This window comes from Phalacrocorax carbo, chromosome 18 (genome assembly GCF_963921805.1).
Source record: "Phalacrocorax carbo chromosome 18, bPhaCar2.1, whole genome shotgun sequence".
In the NCBI taxonomy this organism is placed as follows: domain Eukaryota; kingdom Metazoa; phylum Chordata; class Aves; order Suliformes; family Phalacrocoracidae; genus Phalacrocorax; species Phalacrocorax carbo.
Window position 1 is genome coordinate 9,161,747 of NC_087530.1, and position 19,212 is coordinate 9,180,958.

General features: G+C 50.1%; 1 protein-coding gene across 2 annotated transcripts in view; it reads left to right on the forward strand.

Moving 5' to 3' along the window:
- Window positions 1-19,212, forward strand: part of ASTN2 (astrotactin 2) — a 358,900-nt gene that overhangs the window by 129,464 nt on the left and 210,224 nt on the right. For both annotated transcript variants that reach the window (XM_064469222.1, XM_064469223.1), the window contains 2 exons: window positions 3,958-4,104; window positions 16,069-16,236. In XM_064469222.1, coding sequence (XP_064325292.1) covers window positions 3,958-4,104; window positions 16,069-16,236 — 315 coding nt within the window. The remainder of the gene's footprint in view (window positions 1-3,957; window positions 4,105-16,068; window positions 16,237-19,212) is intronic.

Below are 19,212 nucleotides of genomic sequence, written 5' to 3' on the forward strand. Positions count from 1 at the left end.
TCTTGTCTTCCAGTCTAATTAAGCTGCCGTTAATTGGATCACTAGCAGGAAGCATCTCAGGTAAGATTCTGCCCTCAAACGGAGCAGTTTGCCTCTCCTTTCTACTTCTCTCTCCTTTTCTCTCACAGGCTGGGGGAGAGGTTATTTTTGCCCATTTAGGAAGAAGTAATTTCTTCTTATTCTTCATCCTTGTCGTGTGTCCTGCCTGCTGCTCTGCCCGCTCCTCGGGTCTGCCTCTCCAGTGAGCCCCCGTGGGCCATCGCTTTCCCCCTAAGACAGCCTGGCTGAGCACTCGGGCACCCGCTTGCTCTGCTGCAACCATCCAAAATACAACAGAAACATGCTGAATTTAAAGTACAGAGAGGCCATCTCAATATATGAAGGATTTATTAGGGCAGAAGAATCTGGGGAGCGAGTTTAGTCACAGCTGTTCCTGGTCGCCACCTTCCTCTTGGGCATTTTGGACCCCACAGGACCCAAACAAAGACTTGTGTTGGGTGCTGAGGCTCTCTTCTGAGTCCAGTCGGCCGTCCATGAAGGCCTTGCATTCCCCCCCAGGCTTCCTCCTCTTGATAAAGGAGTGGAGGTTGATACTAGCTTGTCCAGTGGACCTGGCTTTGCAAATCTGCACTTTAAACACCTCCTTGGATATCTGGAGATGACAAGGAGTGGAGGGAAAGAGCAGGCTTCACCCAGGTAGAGCTCCCATCGCCAGTGTAGTGGTTTATCCTGGTGTTGCCTGAGTTACAGAGGTGGTTTGGACATCCAAAGAAGGAATGGGTCATTTTGTCTCGCATCCTGAACAGAAGCATCAAGCCTCAGTGAACCCATTGAGGTTGGTTTGATTAGCAGTGGCTTGCTAAGAATACATTTGCTTGTGGTTTTAGAGGCCTGGCATGAAGCTGTTTATCTCCAGATGGGTGTTTAAATGCAGCACAGGAGTGCTTCTGCTGCAGCATCAGTGGTCTGAAGAGAAGGTGATGGGATGGAGAATGGGAGCCACGTCCTTCCCTTTAAAGAACAAGGGAAGGATCTGCTTTTCCAACAGCCTCCCATCAAACCTGGCAGCAAATTGGCCGTGAGCAATAAAGAGCTGAGCTGGAAATCCAATTTCTGCTCAAGCAGAAGACCCGTTGTTTTGGTTCAGTTGGTCAAAGCCAATGTCAGGCAGTTCTAGAGGTCAATAATTAGCACTGTGATGGAAACAAGTGGGGAGTGGGAGGCAGGGGAGCGTGGAAGGTAGTTATAGGAGACTTGTAGCACATTGTCCCTTTCCTTGGGCAGCCAAGCTCAAACTCATTGAGCTGTAATGGGCTTTTTGCTGTTTCAAGCTCCTGTGCCCCCCGCCTCCTAGTCACAGGGAAAGAAGCAGCCACATGGACTGGTGGGGATGGGAGCTCCCAGATCCTAATTCCTCCAGCTCCCCTCTGGCTGCAGGATGGTGAAAGCTGCCGTCGTACCTGTGATTCAGGCTCTTTGTGAAAAGGGGATAATACTCGTCTAACTCGTAAGGGATTTGTGATTTAATGTTTGCAAAGCACTTTAAGACCCTGGATTGAAAGGTGATTTATAATGGTAAAATCCAGTGTTCTCTGGTCTATTGTATACTTGGCTGTGTCCAATTATCCTGATGGAGGCTTTTTTCCTTCTTCCTCCCCCCCCCCCCCAGCTTTTATGCATTCCTGTAGTAATTCCAAGCAAACGCGGCGTTTGTGGCAGGCACAGTATGCCCAGCAAGGGGATGAGTTTGCCTCCCAAGGAGGTGCTAACTTACGCTGAATGATATGAATAAAGATTGGGAAGAAAAAAAGGGGATTGCAAGGTGAAGGGCGCAGGAGTTTGGCAATAAAGCTGTGAAATAGGGGTGGGAAGGCTGTTTAAATGATGCATGCATAAGGAAACTAAAAGATGCTTCATAAATAATCAATTTGCATACTCATGTTGGTCATAGTGACGGGGGTATTTTCCAGCAGATCAGCCACTTCTCCTGTCCTGCAAATGCTGGTTGGAGCATCCACTGTGCAGGCTCTGTCCTGCAACAAGGGATGCTTTGGTGGGGCATGCTGCCCTGCCTGGAAAACACAGGCCGGGCTCAGACTGAGCATGAAATCCCTGCCCTGGCACCAGCATCTCTAACAGCGGCTTCTGTCAAATTACAACCACTGGATGTATTTTCCCATTCAGTTTTCAAAGCGAAGCTTTTTAAATCTCGCTTTGCTGATGAGATGGCAAGGGCCGGGGAGCAAGGGAGGAGAGGATGGATTGGCTTCCAAAAATAAATAAGTGTCCTCACCTAAATCCTGAGCAGGGACACGGTTAGGTCTGCTGGGAGCTCCGTCATCTCAGCCGCACCGTAATAGACTGTGCAGTGGCTGGAGTTAATCGCCGGGCTGTGCCCTCTCCTTGGCATTGCCGGGCTCCCCAGGTGGGTGTTAAGCAGCGTCCCAAGCACTGGCAGAAGGGAAATGGCTGCTCCATGAGGCATCTGTTGTCAGCTTTGAGCAAAGCGGAGCGCTGGTGTGAGGCGTCAGACTGGGTGACCCTGGGGGATGCGGTGCAGTTGGAGCAGCAGTGGGGCAGCCCCCAGCTCCAGAGAGGCTGGGCTGGGGGGGGACACCAGTGGTGCCCCAGGGATGCAGACTCTAGGGCTGCTCCCTTCTCGGGCAGTGGAGACCTATTGAGGGGGTAATGGTGGCCAAGGGACAGTTTCTCCTGGTCACCTCCATCGGTGGAGGGTATCTCACCTGGACACGTGCTCCTGGCATGTGCCCAACAAGAGCATCTGAATCTCCTGGGGCAGCCAGGTCTCTCGCAATTACTCTATATTGCCCAGCTTCACCCCATTCCCCGTGGAGTTTGGGGGTTGCTCTGTCCCACCCAACTGTAGTTGACAGTGATTCAGTCATCTTAATGCCACCCTGCTCCATGAGGGTTTCCCAGGTTTGCTGGCCTCTCTAGACCTGCAGATGCCCAAGCTCTGGGTTGGCTTGTTGCCTTTCACCTAATGCTTAGAAAAAACCAAAAAACCACCACTCCCCCCCCCCCCCCCAGGCCAACCAACCAAAAAAACAAACAAAAAAACCCCAAATAAATAGAAGCCACCAGCCAAGCCTGGCCGAGTGTGCAGGTCTGAGTGGAGCCATGGGGTGATGGGATTGTTCCTCAGTGCAGGCATCCCTTAGCCTTGTTGCCAGGCACATGGCCTTCGAGACAAGGGAGGGCAGCCCGGGAGTGACCCGCGTGCTGTGCGGGGACCGGGCGGGCCGGGTGTCTGCATCGGCGACCGGCTTTTGTGTGTCAGAAAATACTGAGTTGCTTTGTGGGAGATGCTGTGAGCTTCTGCACACCACAAAATGAAACTGGTTTTGTAACATCTCCTATCTCTCAAAAGCGGCTGGCTCTGTAGGTCACTTTGTTGTTCGGTGTAGTCCCCCTGTGATGAGTGAATATTTGTGTAAATAATTAATACTCATTGGTTCTCTGTGACACCTACAGGTGCAGACTTCTCCTGGCGTTAAGCGAAAGCAAATGATGCCGTGGCCCAGGCAGCCCTCAGATTTGGCTTGATTATTTTTTTCTTTTTGACTTGACAAGATTTGTCAGATAAACCGAGGCTGACGAGAAGCGATGGCGGCTCTGCTGGCAGGGGCGGTGAATGGCTCTGGGGAGGGGGGGTTCCTAGGGAGAGGGTCTTCACAGGGCTCTGAGCAGGTTGTCTCCCTCCTCTAGGAAAATACAGTCCCCGGGATGGATGCAACTCAGTGAGTGAAACAACACGAATGTTAGAAACCCAGCCAAACCAGGTGTGATGGGAAGGATGGGGTTTGCAGGCCTCGGGAGCTCTTTCAGTGCTACTGGACCGACCTGTTTGTTTTCAATGCCTGCCCTTCCCCGGGGTTGGGGCTCTCCTGGTACAGCTTTGCCTTTTGACCACCCACCCCTCTCTCTGCCCTCCAGGTTCGATGAAGAGCCCTGTCAACAAGACGGCGCTGACCCTGATCGCGGTCAGCTCCTGCGTCCTGGCCGTGGTGTGCGGCTCCCAGCTCTCCTGCCCGCTGACCGTCAAGGTGACGCTTCACGTACCCGAGCACTTCATCGCGGATGGTAAGACCCTCCGGGGACTCGAATGACCCCGCTGCCCCACCGGGTGTGTTTGGGGCATGGGGGGGTCCCTCTCTTTGAGAATTGCCTCGGCTGCGTTCGGCTGCAGGGATCCCCCTTCCCAGAGGAGCGATGCACGTCTGCAAGCCCGAGGCCAAAATCCTCTCAGTCGTGTCTTTTTTTAGCTTTGTTATTATTACTACTATCAGTGCCTGATGGATATTCTGGTTTTCCTCCGAACCCTCTGATGTGCCCTGGGAACCTGCATAGACAGATGTCCTCCTGTCCTGCAGCAGCAAGGCTGCTCTTCCCAGCCCCTTGCAGCATTGCGGAGTGAAATTGCTAGGATTTGAGCAAAAGCAGAGATGCTTTGAAAAATTAGACGAGGGCTGCTGTCACTATTTATTGCGTTCTCCAACTGGGCTCCCTGTGTTTGTTGTGTTTCACTGACCTTTTCTTTATAATGTGCAGTGAGCGTCGAGTGCAAGTTTTCGGTAACACGAGGGCAAATTTCATTTTCTTCCAGCAGACGGGACCCATTATTCAGTCAGTTCCAATTCCTCAGCTCCGGCGCTTGTCTTGCTATGCGGGGCGTGCGGAGGGGGGCACCTTTTCTCTGCCAGAAATGTGCTGCATGGAGTTGGTGCATCGCTGGCTCGCTGGGGTGTCCCAGCGTGGCCAGCTGCTCTACAGCCCCTCACTTTGGGGGCCGGGATGAAGGGCAGCTCTTGGGGGGATTAATATTTTGGGAAGAGGTAGAGGGTTAAAGCAGTGCAGCGGTACAGCAGCAGCAGGGGGTGATGGAGAGGGGTTTAAACCATCACCCCATGGCAGGGAGGGACTCAGCAACGTGTTTGAAGTGGGATTCAGCTCTGCTAAGGGTGGTTTCTTCTTGGCCTGGATATGCGTATGTAGGACGTTACCTGTGCTGCAACACCAAGAGAGCGCGTGCTCTCCCCGGCCCTGCCACTGACCCTTGCTGCCTCGTTAACCCCGCTGCTGTGTCTGCACCTAACGGTGCTGATGGGGTGGGCGTTGGGTGCAGCCGGCGGGCTGATGCTCCCGTGCTGGCGTGCGAGGCTGCCTCTGCTCCGATCCCCAAGGATGCTTCTTAGCTGCTGACCCTGCAAATTACAAGCCAGTACATGGGCTATCCCGGCCGTCAAAGCTTGGTCCTTAAAGGAAAAAGGAGGAGAGCGTCTACTTTGCAGTCTGAGATTGGAGGAACTAAACATCAGAAGGGACATGAAAAAGGCATAACTTGAAACAAGGGACTTGTCTACACCTTGACCTGTTTCTAAAATGTTTTAAGGATAGTCCAGGCTGCACATAAATATTCTGAAGTCTTCACAGATCGTTATGCCGAGTAGCTGGATAACAGAAACTATTTTTGCACTTGGGAAATGAGGTTGCTCCAGTGTTAACTCGTGTCCCTTTGAGACTGGCACCCGCCAGTTCATCGCTTGGACTGGGAGTTCACAGCTGGTTCTGGTACTTGCTGAAGGTCAGCCAGGAAGGCAGTGACGGGGACAGGACCTCGGCATCCTGCTCCTGCCCTGCGGTTCAGGGACGTGGAAGACAGCATGTCCTCGAAAAAGAAAATAAAACAAAATGCAATGTGACTCTGTAGAATTACAGTGAAAAGCTGAGCCTGTGCTTGTCACCGGGAAGGGGGTGGCAATGCAAATTATGCAAATACGGAGAAAACTCGAATGAAAATGACAATGAAATACCAATAAAACAGATTAATATCCTTGAAACTGGGGGAAATGGGATGATCTCCAGTCCTGACTTAATGACTTTTCTAAAGAGAAAGTGGCAAGAGGACTGGTAAAAATGGTTTGGAGAAGGATTAATATGAACTTTGTAATGAAACTGTAAAATATAATTACAAACTGCAAAAACTTTTAAAATATTTTTTATGAGAAACAGTCAAATTCTTCACATAGAAGCAGCCAAGACATTTTGCAGTGGCTATCACTTTTACTGAAATCTCATCATTTTATGCGATGGCAGAGTCCCTTGCCTGGGAAGAGAAAAGCTCTTAAAATTGTCCCTTCATTTTGAATAACAACAAATCCCATGGCAGCACCCAACTGGCAGCAAAATATTATAAAACATTTAAAGACATCACAGAACCGAGCCGGGTTGGGAAATGTTAATGATACCCAGGAAAGCGTGGCCGGCTGTGTTTGCAGAGGCTTGGCACCTGGAGTCTTACGCTGATGAAAAATAGGAGCCTTGCTCTTCCCTGGCCACCTCCTGGGTGGGTTTAACCCTGCTTTTTGCCTGGGTGCAAAGGGGGGTTGGCATGGGCATCCCCACGTGAGCGAAGTGATGGCAGGGCCGGTGGCTTTGGCACAGCCAAGGCTGGGAGCTTTGATCAGTCTTAAACCAGCCTCTCACGTGGCACCCGATGGGGCACACCGCGTCTCGTGAATGTTGCTGTGCACTTAAATTGTCTGGTTCCTGAAGATGTTCTCTTTTGTATTTCGCATGACGATAAGGCAGGCGCTGCGAGAAGGCAGGGATGATACATTCACGGGAGATGTTCCTGTGCGAGAGGAGGGTGCCCTCTCATTCCTTTTTGAGATGCGGTGTTTCAATAGATGCCAGTAGCCAAGGAAAATCTTAAAGCGGAGCAGCTACCACCACCTCTGCAGGAAAAGCCAAACAAAGACAGAGGCTGAAAGAAATCGAGCTCTTAGCAGATGAAAACTCGTCTTTGAAGGAAACTTTAAACAGACGCCAGCCAGTTCCAGTGTGCCAGGAGCCAAAGCCAAGTTGGGAAAAGGAAGGGGAGGTGGGGAAGAAGCCCCACCAAATGTCTCCAGCCTCAGAGGAAAGCAGCTTTCCCCCTCTGCAGTGGGCAACAGCGTTAGAGAAAGCTTCTGAGCCCGCTGGAGTCACAGGATGGGAACAGGGATGGGGAGGACTGGGACCAGAAGCCAACTGGCAGCAAAGGCTGGGAGAATGTATTCCAAGCAGCAGTATTAATAACCAGCCGGTCTCTTGCCCTTATTTATCTCTCTCGGTTTGTTTTCTTCCTTTTATTCATTTGATGGGGTTCACCCGCCTGCTCCTCTCCCCTCTGAGCAATTACTGCCTGGTTTGTACAGCTGCTCTGCCTTCATTTCGCAGGGTGGCCAAATCCAGGAAAGCCTGGCAGAAGCTGCCGTGCTCTTTGCTGCCGTGGCTGGCTGGGGCAGGCGGGGGGCCTCCTGCCTCGGAATCAGGCCGGTGCCTCGGAATCTTCTGCTAGGATGCGGTGCTGGGGCGTCCTCTCCTCCCTTCTGCTGCTCCTGGGCCCCGTGTTTTGGGGCAGCCTCTGCCCGTGCTGAGCTGAAGGCATCGTTCTGATTTCAGAGACGGTTTGGATTTATAGAAAGAATTGTAGTGGCTTTTATGAGGATATGGAAATGCAAAGCATTATTTGGAGGACCCTTTAGCAGTGTCAAAGGAGGGAAGGAAGGAGAGAGAGCTCCTCCATCTAAGTCATAAACCCCCTTATGAATATGTGAGCCACTCAGCCCTATACATTCAAATAGTTGGGTTTTTTTTTCTTTCTTTCTTGTAAGTAATCATTTAAAAAGTAGAGATACAGCAATGGGAGCAGCTTGCAGGGAAGGCAGGTCTGGAGAAAGATACCCTAGAGGACTCAGTCTGGAGTATGTCCTTGCTGCACAACAGTTTGAAATATAGTATCAATTAAAGCTTCCCATTTTTACAGCCTGCGAAGAGGTTATATACGGCGTGGGTGGATGTTTGTATCTGGATACTTTAGTGGGAGAGGTAGGTGAGATCCTCCAGTGCGTACAGAAGGAAGCAAGAGCTACATTTAGCTAGGGGCTTGTAGGGCTTCGTTTTATAAGTGGAAATAAAGTAAAGGGTATAAAGTAGGTTTCTGTCACTTCAAAGACATCTAGGGCATTTGCAACCTCCCTCCCTCCGCTTCCGAGACGCGTGCCAGAGGAGATGCGGTAACCCCTCTGCCTGAAGCCTCGCTGAACGGCGGGCTGGGTGGCTTACGGAGGTCGGGAGCAGAGGCAGCGCTTGGCGGGCTCTGCTCCGAGCCGCCCGCGTTCCCGCTTCGGCCCTCCGGCGAAGGCGGGTGCACCCCCCGGGATGAACGCTGCCCTGCGGCGGGGGGAGGAGAGCAAACCCAGCCCCACCCCGCGCGACGCCAGGAGGGCAGCGGGAGGTGGAATTGCCACTCAAGAGCGTGCTTTGGGTTTGAGCGTCTGACAAGATGGCAGAGTTGGAGGAAGCTTCTTTTCTTTTCTCTTTTAAGCTTCGTGTGCCTGCGTCTGCTCGCCTGAACAATGACGTTCTGTGATTGTCACGCAGCTGATCGGTAATTGTTTCGTCTGAAGATTATTTCCTACCTTCCTCCCACCACTGTTTCCTCCAAGTCACCGGTGGAATTGGATGCTGCTATTAGCAACTTGTGTTAATTTTCCCCGAAGATTGCCGAGCTCTGCAGACTGCAATTGTTGGACTCGCAACAACTTCTCATTTTGGTTTTAATTAAATGTGTTGCTTTAAATTGTTTGCTTTTGACATCTCCTGCTCAATCTTCTGCAGCCCTCAGAGGTGACCAGGCATTAGCTTGTGTCCTCAGGCGCTCGCCTGCGTGTGTGCTCAGCACGTGCCGTGCATGCGGTCGCAGGGAAATGAGCAGCAGGAGGTGGGGGACCAGCTGCCTCCCCGTCCTGTTTTACAGCAAGCAGAAGCTGGAGACACTCTTTTATTTACCTGTGAAGCACCCCAGGTTTATACCAGACGGATGGAGACAGGGAACTGATCTCAAAGGTATTTCCCTGAGCTTTCAGAGGGGTGCTGCCATTGGGGTCCCCCACGTTCTCCAGCTGGTCCCAGCCCCACCAGCCCCCTCTGAACTCAGCAGAGGAAATTGGCTGGCTTAAAATAAGTTTTCTCTTGTTCTGTTTTCTCCCCCTGGAGTCATTCTGCTGCAGGGGTGCCTGTTTTGCTGTACAGAGACTTGGGTCAGGGCTTCGGCAGAAGCAATATTTTCTTGTTGCAGACTCGGTGCCAGGTCTGGCTGCGCCAGACCCCATGTGTTTCTGGAAAGGTGGCCGTGTTTGGGGGCAGCTTTACAGGCTGCATTTCATTCCATCAGCTCTTAATCACCGGGTCACCTCCGTGTCTGCATTATAGCTCACTCCTGTTCCTGCGCCTCTTTGGCTGGCAAGAAAATGTGAGCAAATGGCTGTAGCATTACCAGACATGAACTCTAAATATTAACATCAATTTATAAACTGTATCAGCGTGGATCAAAGGGATTCCAAGACGGTTTTACGGTGCGAATGCTCTTTGCATGAAGAACTAATAAGATTCTGGAAGCTGAAGTACATCATGTTTTTACCGTGCCTTTGACAGGCTCGGGATCCTGCACTCGGCTCTTCCCCGTGCCAGCCTGGCTCCCCTGGCCACGTGCCTGCCACAAGCATGCCTGCCTGCTGGGGCAGCTCGCTTTGCAAGGGAAGGCGAATGCCTCTTCCTTTCTCCTTTTAGGATTCATCGGAGCAAGGCCAGGGGGATCGGTGCTGATATTTGGGTGGTGTCAGCAGGGCCTGGCTCAGAGCTGGGAGATGTTGCATCTGAGAGGCAGGATGCATCCACCAGTGGGGAGGTGGCAGCCAGCGCCTGCTGAGCTTCTACCAGCACCATTTACCCTTTAACTGGGGAGGGATGGTGAGGGAAGGCTACACTAAGGCACAATATCCTTGACCAAATAACCTACTCCCTTCCTAGATGGAGGGATGCAAACATTGACTTCTGCATCTGCAGGATGAGACCCTGCCTGCTTGCAGCGTGGTGGTGGGTCAGTCCTGGGAAGATGGTTTAGGCCATGCGTGCTTTCGAACAAGAATTGATGGGATACCTGCAGCAGCTATGATGCAGCAGTGATTTTTTGGAGGCTGCATAGCTAGGAACATGCTACTTCACTTTATCATTCTCCCAACAAGTAGCATTGCTGATGCGCAGTCTCTGGGTGAGTGGGTGGTAGCTTGCTGCGGCCCCGTGGCGTATTAACTTTACGTGTGCTGCCTCTCGGTTCTGTTTCCTGCCATCCTAGTCTTGGGGCTGGCTGAAAAATCCCCATTCACACACAACTTTGTTTTTTAAAGCTTATCGTAACTCATCCATCATATACTTTATGGCGTGATTAGATTTAGGCTGGATTTCCCCAAACCCTTGTCCAATATCTAGAGAACCTCACTGAGAAAGAGCCCCAGGCTGGAGCGTGGGAGTTGGGAGATACAGAGCATTAAGGAGAAGCTTTTCCTTAGGAGTCTAATTTCTGCCTCAGCCATTGCTGGCCCAGATGCCTACTGAGGACGGAGTCGTGCTGTTACTAATGCCTGCACAATTATATTGTCTAATAACGCCATGGGAGATCTCATTGCTGTGTGAGCTTGGCCACAAGGCAGGGGTGGGAAGATGCTGTCTCCCTTGGGTTTGGGAAAAGGTGGCCAAGTCATTACCTGCTGAATAATGTTAAATCCGTGCATTGCTTGTCAGAAGTTCAGCCGTGGCAAAATCAAGACTGACTGCCAAGAAAACCTAAAGAAAGAGTCTGTCAGAATTGTCAAGAAAGTGCAATTTAACAATTAAAATGTAACCCTGCTCCTCCCACAGGAAAGATGCTTCTAGTCAGAGCTGTGATTACATACAGATTTGTGTCACTAATTTGCCTCTGCTTTGCCAGAGTGGAAAAGCTCTGGCAGGATTGACGGTCTTTCTAAGGGATGGGGGGCTCTGGGTTTGATCACCGGTGTGTTGGGGAGCGCTGGCATGAGCAACCCATGGCCGTGCAAGTAGTTTGTGTGCGGAAAATACCTCCTTGGGTCAAGCGCTGTGTGCCATATAAACTGTATGTACCTCGGCTGATGGAAGATTAAATGAAAGGAGTGTCTATAGGCTTTTGTGGTTTTAAAAACTTGCTATCATAACTTTCTGTTTAGGCATTTCATCTTGTTCAAGAGAGGAGTCATTGGAAAAACAAGATCAAGTGGATGGCTTGAATTTTAACCCACTGTGATACTACCCCTGGTGTCAATTTAGAATAAAGAATTAGGAGTTCAACTTCAAAAAAATTTACATTATTCCAAAATTACCAAGTTTTGCACTGAGCAGGAGAGGGGTGGTAAAGCTGAGCACCGTGTGAGTCTGTGGGTGTGATCCTGCACCAAGCCCGGCTTCCTTGCTTAGGTCAGTATATGTGTGTCCTGAAAATCCAAAGACCTGTTGGCTCTCCTGCATTTTCTGAAAGAAATTCAAGAAGCAGAAGTTTTCATTCCCTGGGTCCAGGACAGGAGAACAACAGCTGATAATGGAAAGAGCTGATAGGGGAGGAGTTTTCTCTTTGGGAAATGTTCTTTCAAGTTTAACAAGGAGGAAAAAAAGAAGGTCTCTAAAAAATGAAATAGGGTTGTTCTTTGTACCTATAGAATGGAGCAAGAGGGGTAATCCTTTCTGTAGCATTAAAAAAAAATATCTGTAATAGGATTATAATTGTACGATAGTATAGGGATGGCTACGGTAATAGCAACCTGTAGTATGACCTACCATGGCTTTCCAACACAAAATACTAATTTTAGATGAAAGGGAGTTTCGTTGGCCAAGATGCAGCGAATGGACCAAAGACGGCAAAAAAAACGGAGGGAGGAAGAAATAGAAATTCTTAAAAAAAATTATTTTTTGATCTCTTCCCTTGAAAACGAGAGAGAGAGAGAGAGAGAGGAAAAGCCAAACCCTTTTAGCTGCCTTTTGGGTGCTTTGTTCTTTTCCCTTGTTAGATATCTCTTCTGAGCTGTTTTATCCTGTTGTGTTCTGGAAAATGATTTTTGAAATGTCAAAACTTCAAGCCTCTTTTGTCAAGGCGTAAGCACTTCCACTGAACTTTGAAGGAGACCCCAGCATGAGAGACATTAACTTTTGATGCTGCCTTAACTGATCGGGCTTTGATCAGCGTTGGAGAAGGAAGGGGGGTGTGTGTGTTGAACGTACGCATGCAAAAACCCAAACAAGTCAATCCCCTGAAGTGCTGGTGGACTTCATGGAGCCGGGAGGCAGTTGCGTAGCCGTGTACTGATGATCTCCATGGCATTGCAATGCTGCTCTACCACATAGACTGGATCATAAAGCCGTCAGTGCTCAAGGGACAAGTCCTACCACAGGGGTTCCTGGGAGGAGGTGGTGGTGGTGGGTAGAGAGCTGCCATTTCGTTGTTGTATTCCCTTGTTTGGCTGACGGTTGCCTTACCCTGATGGTTGCCCTGGGGCCTAAATGTCTCCATTTAAGGGGGATTTCACTGAGCTTTTGGGTGGGAAGCTCAAAACTTGTGTCCAGGAGGACACCTGGGAGGGGACGGGGTTAGCAGTAGAGGACATCAGGGTGGACAGTCTCTCCTGGGTGTCTTTGGAGAGCGTCTCTGCTGGGATCTGCTCCCAGGGTCTACAGGCAGCAACTATAGGTGTGCGTCAAACTGTAGGCTGGGTGCAGTGTAGGGTGCTTCGGTGGGGTCTGAGGTCCTTGATGCAGATTTTCAGAGGTTGGTTCGGAGTGGGGTCTACCCCCCACTGCCCCGGTGGTGTGAGCCCCTTGGCTTCCCCGTCAGCCCCCTTCCCTCCTCCTTGATTTCTCTCCGTTGAGAGACTGCTGCACGTTGGTGAAAACAAACCTGGCTGATGTTGCTGGCAAGCTAAAGATGTTTGAAACAACTCTTGCTTAGAAAATGTTTGTTCTCGGTAGTTTCTGAAAGGATTTAGTACTCAACCCGCCCTTTCCGATCTTTTCAAGATGGTTTTGATAAGTGCGCACTGTTGACTTTTGAAAACCGTTTTCTATGTGTGGATTCTTTGAAAATAAAGGGGAAAATTGTGTGAAAAGGCTTTGAAATCTTCAGAATTTTAGCTTTCAAAATATTTGTAAAATGCCTTTTCCTGTTATTTTTTTCTCAAGCAAGCTGTAAAAGGATCAAGGTTGGGATGTTTGTTTGTTTGTATTTTCAGTGGGAGTGAAGGTGATGAGAGCGGCTGTGAACACGTCTGAAAACCTCACCCAGCTGAGCGGCGATGCACTCAGCTTCAAAGATGTGAGAAGTTTTCTTGCTTGGAGTTGTCCCCTCCTTCCTCCTAGGAAGGAATGAAAGTGTTTACAATTAACTAAAACCTTTTAATTTCCCCAGATTCCTTTTTTTTTTTTTTTTTCTTCGACTGAGGCAGAAAAGGCTCCATTTTAGACTGCAGAGGAATTCAGGGATTGTGGATTCAAATGTTTTCACTTCTGCTTTTTTTTTAAAAAAAAAAAAAACTTTTGATATTGGGGGTAATTTCTCAATCAGACTTACTAAAATCAAAATAAGTAATTCATCTTGAAAATGCCAGGACTTTTCTTTTTTATTTAAGTTATGGTTGCATTATATTTGGGAAGGTCTTCCTCTGTACAGAATACGACAAAGTTTGATCAATTTGCAAACTATTTCAAACTTCCAAAATTTTTGGTTTTACATGGACACCAAACTTCTGCTGAAAGAGGAGTTATTGGCTCCTGGCCAGGTGTCATATCTTGGTGTTGATTTAGGAGGTGCTTCCATAAATAGATAATTTTGGGGGGTTTACACTTCCAGCAGCAAACAGGCTGGGTTATCCAAAGGTAACGAAAATTTGGCAGCAAGGCCATGAATGTGCTTCCTCCTCCCGGAGGAGCTCAGGACGTGGGGCTGGTGGGGAGCTCCAGGAGTCACCCCTCCATTGCTCACCCTGACCATGGGTTCCCCTCCACGTAGCAGCTCCTGGGCCAGGATGCTCTGCCAGCTCGAGTCACCTTTGTCTTTATGAATACTAATTATATGGCTATTTTATGTCTGATTGGTTCCATTACTTTCAGGCTGGCTGTATTTTAACTGGAAGCCGGGTTCATGAAGTAGGGATTTTATCAAGAGCTGGTGGTTTTGCTCTTCAGTCTTCGGGTGCAGAGGGAGTTGTGCGTAGCTGAGCCTTAAAATGTGCTTGCGTGTATCCCAAGCCTCGCTTCTTATTAGGGAACTAAAAAAAATGAGAAAGCAAGATTGACAGGTTACCACATTGACAGGTTACATACACGTAAATAGTAAACACTCCCAGGGGTTCAGAAATTCTGTTTGATAAAACAAACCAGCAATAGTTATCATTGGTATTTAAAGCTATCTTTAAATATTCATGGAAAAGAATAATTAGAAATAAAATCACGTGGCTCTAAGGTACTTCTTTGTGCTCAGCGTTTCGATGCTTTCCACTGGTGCTGTGGAGTTTACCCGGCAATTTACTGCTGCCGGGTGTCTGATGGAGGCGTATCCTGCAGCCTTGGTGAGGCAGGCTCCTGCCTCGCTGCGTCTCCAGGGCAGCTGGACCCTGGATGTCTAATTTTCATTTGCTTGAACAGTCAGTAGCTTGGCAGCCTCCGTTGGCTTTGAGTGTAGAGGTGTGCCTGCGAATACATTTATGGTGTATAAACAGTGTAAGTGTAGAAGATTTGAATTCATGTGAAATTAGGGCCCAGATCTGTGCGGTGCTGAGATCTCAGGGTACCTGGAAATGGGGTTGCTCACTGGGATGCTTGACTTGGAGCTTTGCTTTTTTTATCCTCTGCAAGGATAATATGGCATGGGATGAGGTTCAGAAGGGCTCCTTCTTGGTAAAGCATCAGTGATTCTCTTCAAAAGGAAATTAGGAGTTTGTGTTCAAGCAGGTTCATGTGGGGTGGTGGCTGCTATGGTCTTTTTCTCATGCTTTTCTAATCGCTTCGCCTTCATTGAGCTAAGATCTTAGCTTAGAAAAATGATGTCCCAGTCCTTTACTAAGTGATACAAGCCCTAAAGTTTCATGAAAATACTCCCTGGATCTATAGACTTGCCATCCTTGGGTGACCGCTTGGGAGGATTGGGATCTTCAGATAGCGGTTGCAGATTTTGCTCACGTTTGCAAGTCCTAGCGTGTAGTGGGAGGGTAGCTGTGGGTTCCTGGGCTACCTGGCAGTTTCTCTTGCCCACTCTTCTTTGAAGGTTTCTTCTCCCCTGTTTTTAGAGGCTTTTACCCTGGTAACTTTTGGAAAACACCACTTAATGGCAGGGGTTTTTTGGCTCCCCTCTGATCTGTGCAGCGCTATTACGGAGGCAGTCTTATAATCAATGTAATTGAAGATCAGAGTTAATGAGGACCTTTGTGCCTGCAAAATCCCCCAAGCGATGCTGGGCCTCAGATGTTAGATAAGGAAATGATTGGGCTGAACTGAAAATCTATTTGGCTAATTAGATGATGCGTATTCCCAGATGCCAGTGGGGAAAAATACATTTCACAAAATAAAGAAACATAACATTTTGTAAGAAAAGCTTTTTGGCAGGAGTTCGCTTCTGACTCTCAGGAGGGAGAGGGGAGGGATTGTCTCTGATACGAGACCACTCATATGAGAAGTTGTGTTGGGCCGGTTCGCTCACTTTCAGCTAAAGAGCTGAAGTGGGAATGGCCCACGCTGCTGCTGCCCACCCCTGTCCTGAGCCTGGCATCCAGGCGTCTCGCGGACACACCCTGCATGAGCTGGGGAAGCGATGCTCCAATCTGGCCGATCAGAATAATTCCATTGCTCCATATTTCTGCAGAGATCTGGGAATCAAATCCAGTATCTCGTGATGCTGAGTGGGGTGGGGGTAGGGGTAGGGGAGTGTCTGGGCAGAGGAGTGTCCCAGCTGATGGGCCATTCATTGGGAAACGTTTGTATGGAGAAAAATGGTCAAATGAAGTTCTTTGGGTCCAAGTGTGGGTGAACTTGGTATTACTTTGCTGATCTTGACATTACAGCAGCTCCTGAACCATAGAGCGTTCTGATATTGGGCCGAAACGTGTTTGGGTTTTTTTTAATTTTTATTTTTACACTCACTTAACATATTTTTTCCCCACCCTCCAGGCAGCAGCTTCGTTGTGAGCGAGGGAAGCTACTTGGACATCTCCGACTGGCTTAATCCAGCCAAGCTGTCCCTGTACTATCAGATCAATGCCACATCCCCCTGGGTGAGAGACCTCTGTGGGCAGAGGACCACTGATGCCTGTGAACAGCTGTGTGACCAAGAGACAGGTAAGGGAGGCGGGGGAAGAATGAAGACCTTGCAAAGCTTGGAGATGCAAGGGAGAAGGTTCGTCTCTGGGTACTTCAATGCCTGCTCACTCACCTCTGTGTGAGTCTGGTGTTAGGCACAGAGGCCAAGAGGTACCAGCAGGGTCACGCAGTGGTGACCCCCACCAGCAAAGTATAAAGAAGGTGGGCACAAGGATGGGGATTCAAAATGGTGGTCCTATCAGTTCTTTGGTGTGGCAGCTACAGGCACGTGGAGTTTATCTGCTTCTAAGTTGTGCTCTTTCACTCTCCGGTCTGGAAAACCTACTCGTGAGCTTGCCCATCTCCAGAGCACCACAGTTCCCATTAGTGCTCCTGCCTGATTGTCAGCCGGGTTGGATCCCTCCCCCAGCCCTTCCTCGTGGAGCTGTGCAGCCTGCCATCTTCCCTCATCTGTAAATGACCTTTTTGCGGAGCGCGTTCTGCTTGTGCGCAAAGGCTGCCCCTGTGAAGCAGCAGCCAGCCCTGCTGAGACTCTGAGATGTGGGGCTGGGCAAAGGCGAAGTGTCACCTTTCCTTCTGGCCTGTGTGCTCCTGGGTGACAAACAGGGATCCCGGAGTCCACAGTGAACTGGGAACACAGAACCCAGCAAACATGCAACTAGAGAATGCAGACAGGGGGTCTGCGTGGGTGGGAAATAAGTATGTGACCCCAGCCAACAACTGGCATCTCCTCAGCTGATGCAGGTGACAAGACCTTGCATGGGAAGGTGGCTCAGGGACTGTGCTGAGTTTTTGTAATGCGGGGCGCACCATGGCTTCTGCAGCAGGGAGCGTTGCTCGGGCTCCTCAGTGCCTCGCCTCGGGTGGGATGCCTCCTTCGTGGCATGGAGACAAGTGGCCCTGTTGCTGCTGTCATGCTCTGCATCTAGAGAGCACAGCAAACCCCCGCCGCCTTGCAGAGAAGTACCATTCCCAGGTTAGCCCTGGCTCTCCTTGTGAGCTGCTTTCCTCCTCTCTAAGGGAGGGAAAATGAGAAAATGGGAATTTCTCTGCTACCTGTGTTTGCGCGTGAGACTCATGGCTGCAGGTCGGGATGTTGGTTTCTGGCTTTGCCAGGGGCTTTGAAGAGGCGTGGCTTTCACAGGAGAAGGCTTTTTCTAAGCCTCTTATGGCCATGAACTGTACCGTTAATACACAGCACCTTGAGAGGAAGAAACCCTCCTGGGTCATGAACACACCATGGGCTGGTGAGCGTGATGCCATTCTCATCCCCCCCTGCTCAGTTGAGATGCAAATACTGAGCTTGATCTCAAAAATCCATTTTCCTTGTCAAGGCAATGTTCTTTTTAGTACTTCAGTCCTCAAGGCTTGTCTGCACAGAAGCACTGGCAGGCATCACTGCAGCAGGATAATTACGCTGGATGAACTCCCTGTGTAGACGAGCCCTGGGCATCGCCTACAGTCCCAAGGAGGGCTGGGAGGTGGCAGCAGCCACCCTGGCAGATGGAGATGGTGCGGGAGGGGGCTTCTCTCATCCAGATGTCACAGAGCAGAAGGATTGTTTCAGGTATCAGTGAAATGCTGCAAGGGAGGGAGGATGTGTTCAGCCCTCCCCTTGTTCAGGGGAGGAGGAGAGGGAAAAAAAACTGTGTCCAGGAGAAACCGCAGGGAGACCATATGGAACCAGACTATGACTCCCCCATTGGAAGAGCCCCGTGGCTCTGCTTGCCAGCCCCACGCCATCCTTGGCACCGAGCAGGGCTGGTTGAATCCTTGCATGGCCTCCGCTGCGAGGAGCGGCTGTTTTCCCGGGCTGGCCCAGCTGCTGCTGCCCCTGCATCCCCAGCTCACCAGGGCAGCTTGTCACTCTCACTCAGCATCCTGTGCTTGAGCAGGATGTGTCAGGTCGCGTTTGCCGGGAAGGGAGCGGTGCTCGTTAGCCCGGGAGGTGCTCTGCTCCGGCACTGCGCTCGATCCTAACCTCGCCAGCTGCTCTGCAACTCCTGTCGCTGGTTCCCATCCTCCCCGCTGTACGCGTGGTGGGAGGTGAGGGCAGAGCAGCCTTGACCTGAATCTTCAGGTTCCTCACCCAAAATCAACAGATCAGCTTCTTCCCTCTCCCTGCAGCCTAGGAACGTGCATGTGGATAAAGTAAAAGTTCTCTCCAGTCTCTGCCAGTCGGTTCTGTAGGGGTAGAGCAGGACTAGCCTGTGGGGCTGCTGATTTTCAGAACCTAAATCTAGGTCCCCCTTAAGAGGTCAAACTTCACAAGAGCTGAGCAACCACGCACTGAAAATTAGGCCTTTGGAAGTACCTATTTGACACCCTACCCTAGGACATAGCCCCAGGCACCACTTACGTCCATCACCAGCCTTTAGCTGGTGAGAAGTTTCCATGCTAGGCTGGGAGATCGTAACTCCATGATGCCCTGCATGTATTTTTAGATTTATTTTTATTAATGTCATTCTATTTATAAGGGTGATTTATTTTTATCACCATGAGAGAGGCAGGCCTGTGGTTTTACTATGGGGCATAAATCCTGCTGAGATTTCAACCTTCTCAGGTCAGGGATTTTATCATCTCTGTGAGCATCCCAAGCAATGGGTGCTGGGGGTTTCCCCTGCCCACCGTCCTCTTTGGCTGCGCAAAGCGTCCATGAGGAGGATGGACTGAAGTTTGTCCTGTCTGGAGGATGAAAGCCTTGAAGGTTTCCTCTGTGAAGAGCAGCAGAGCCAGCTTTGAGGTCCTCCAGCATATTTATCTCTAATGTGACTTCAGCCTTACCCTTGGAGCCATTCCCTGTGGCAGCGTGGATGCAGCCTTGCCCCAGAGCATCCTTGCCCCTAGGTGCAGGTAGGGCTCTGCAGGCAGGGCTCGTCCTCGGTTGCAGTGCCACAGGCTCCTGGCACATGTTTGGACAGAGGCCCCCCAGGTCATGGATGCTCTGTCTGGTGAGACTTGAGCTCTTACCCCTTTCCAGCACTGAAGACCTCT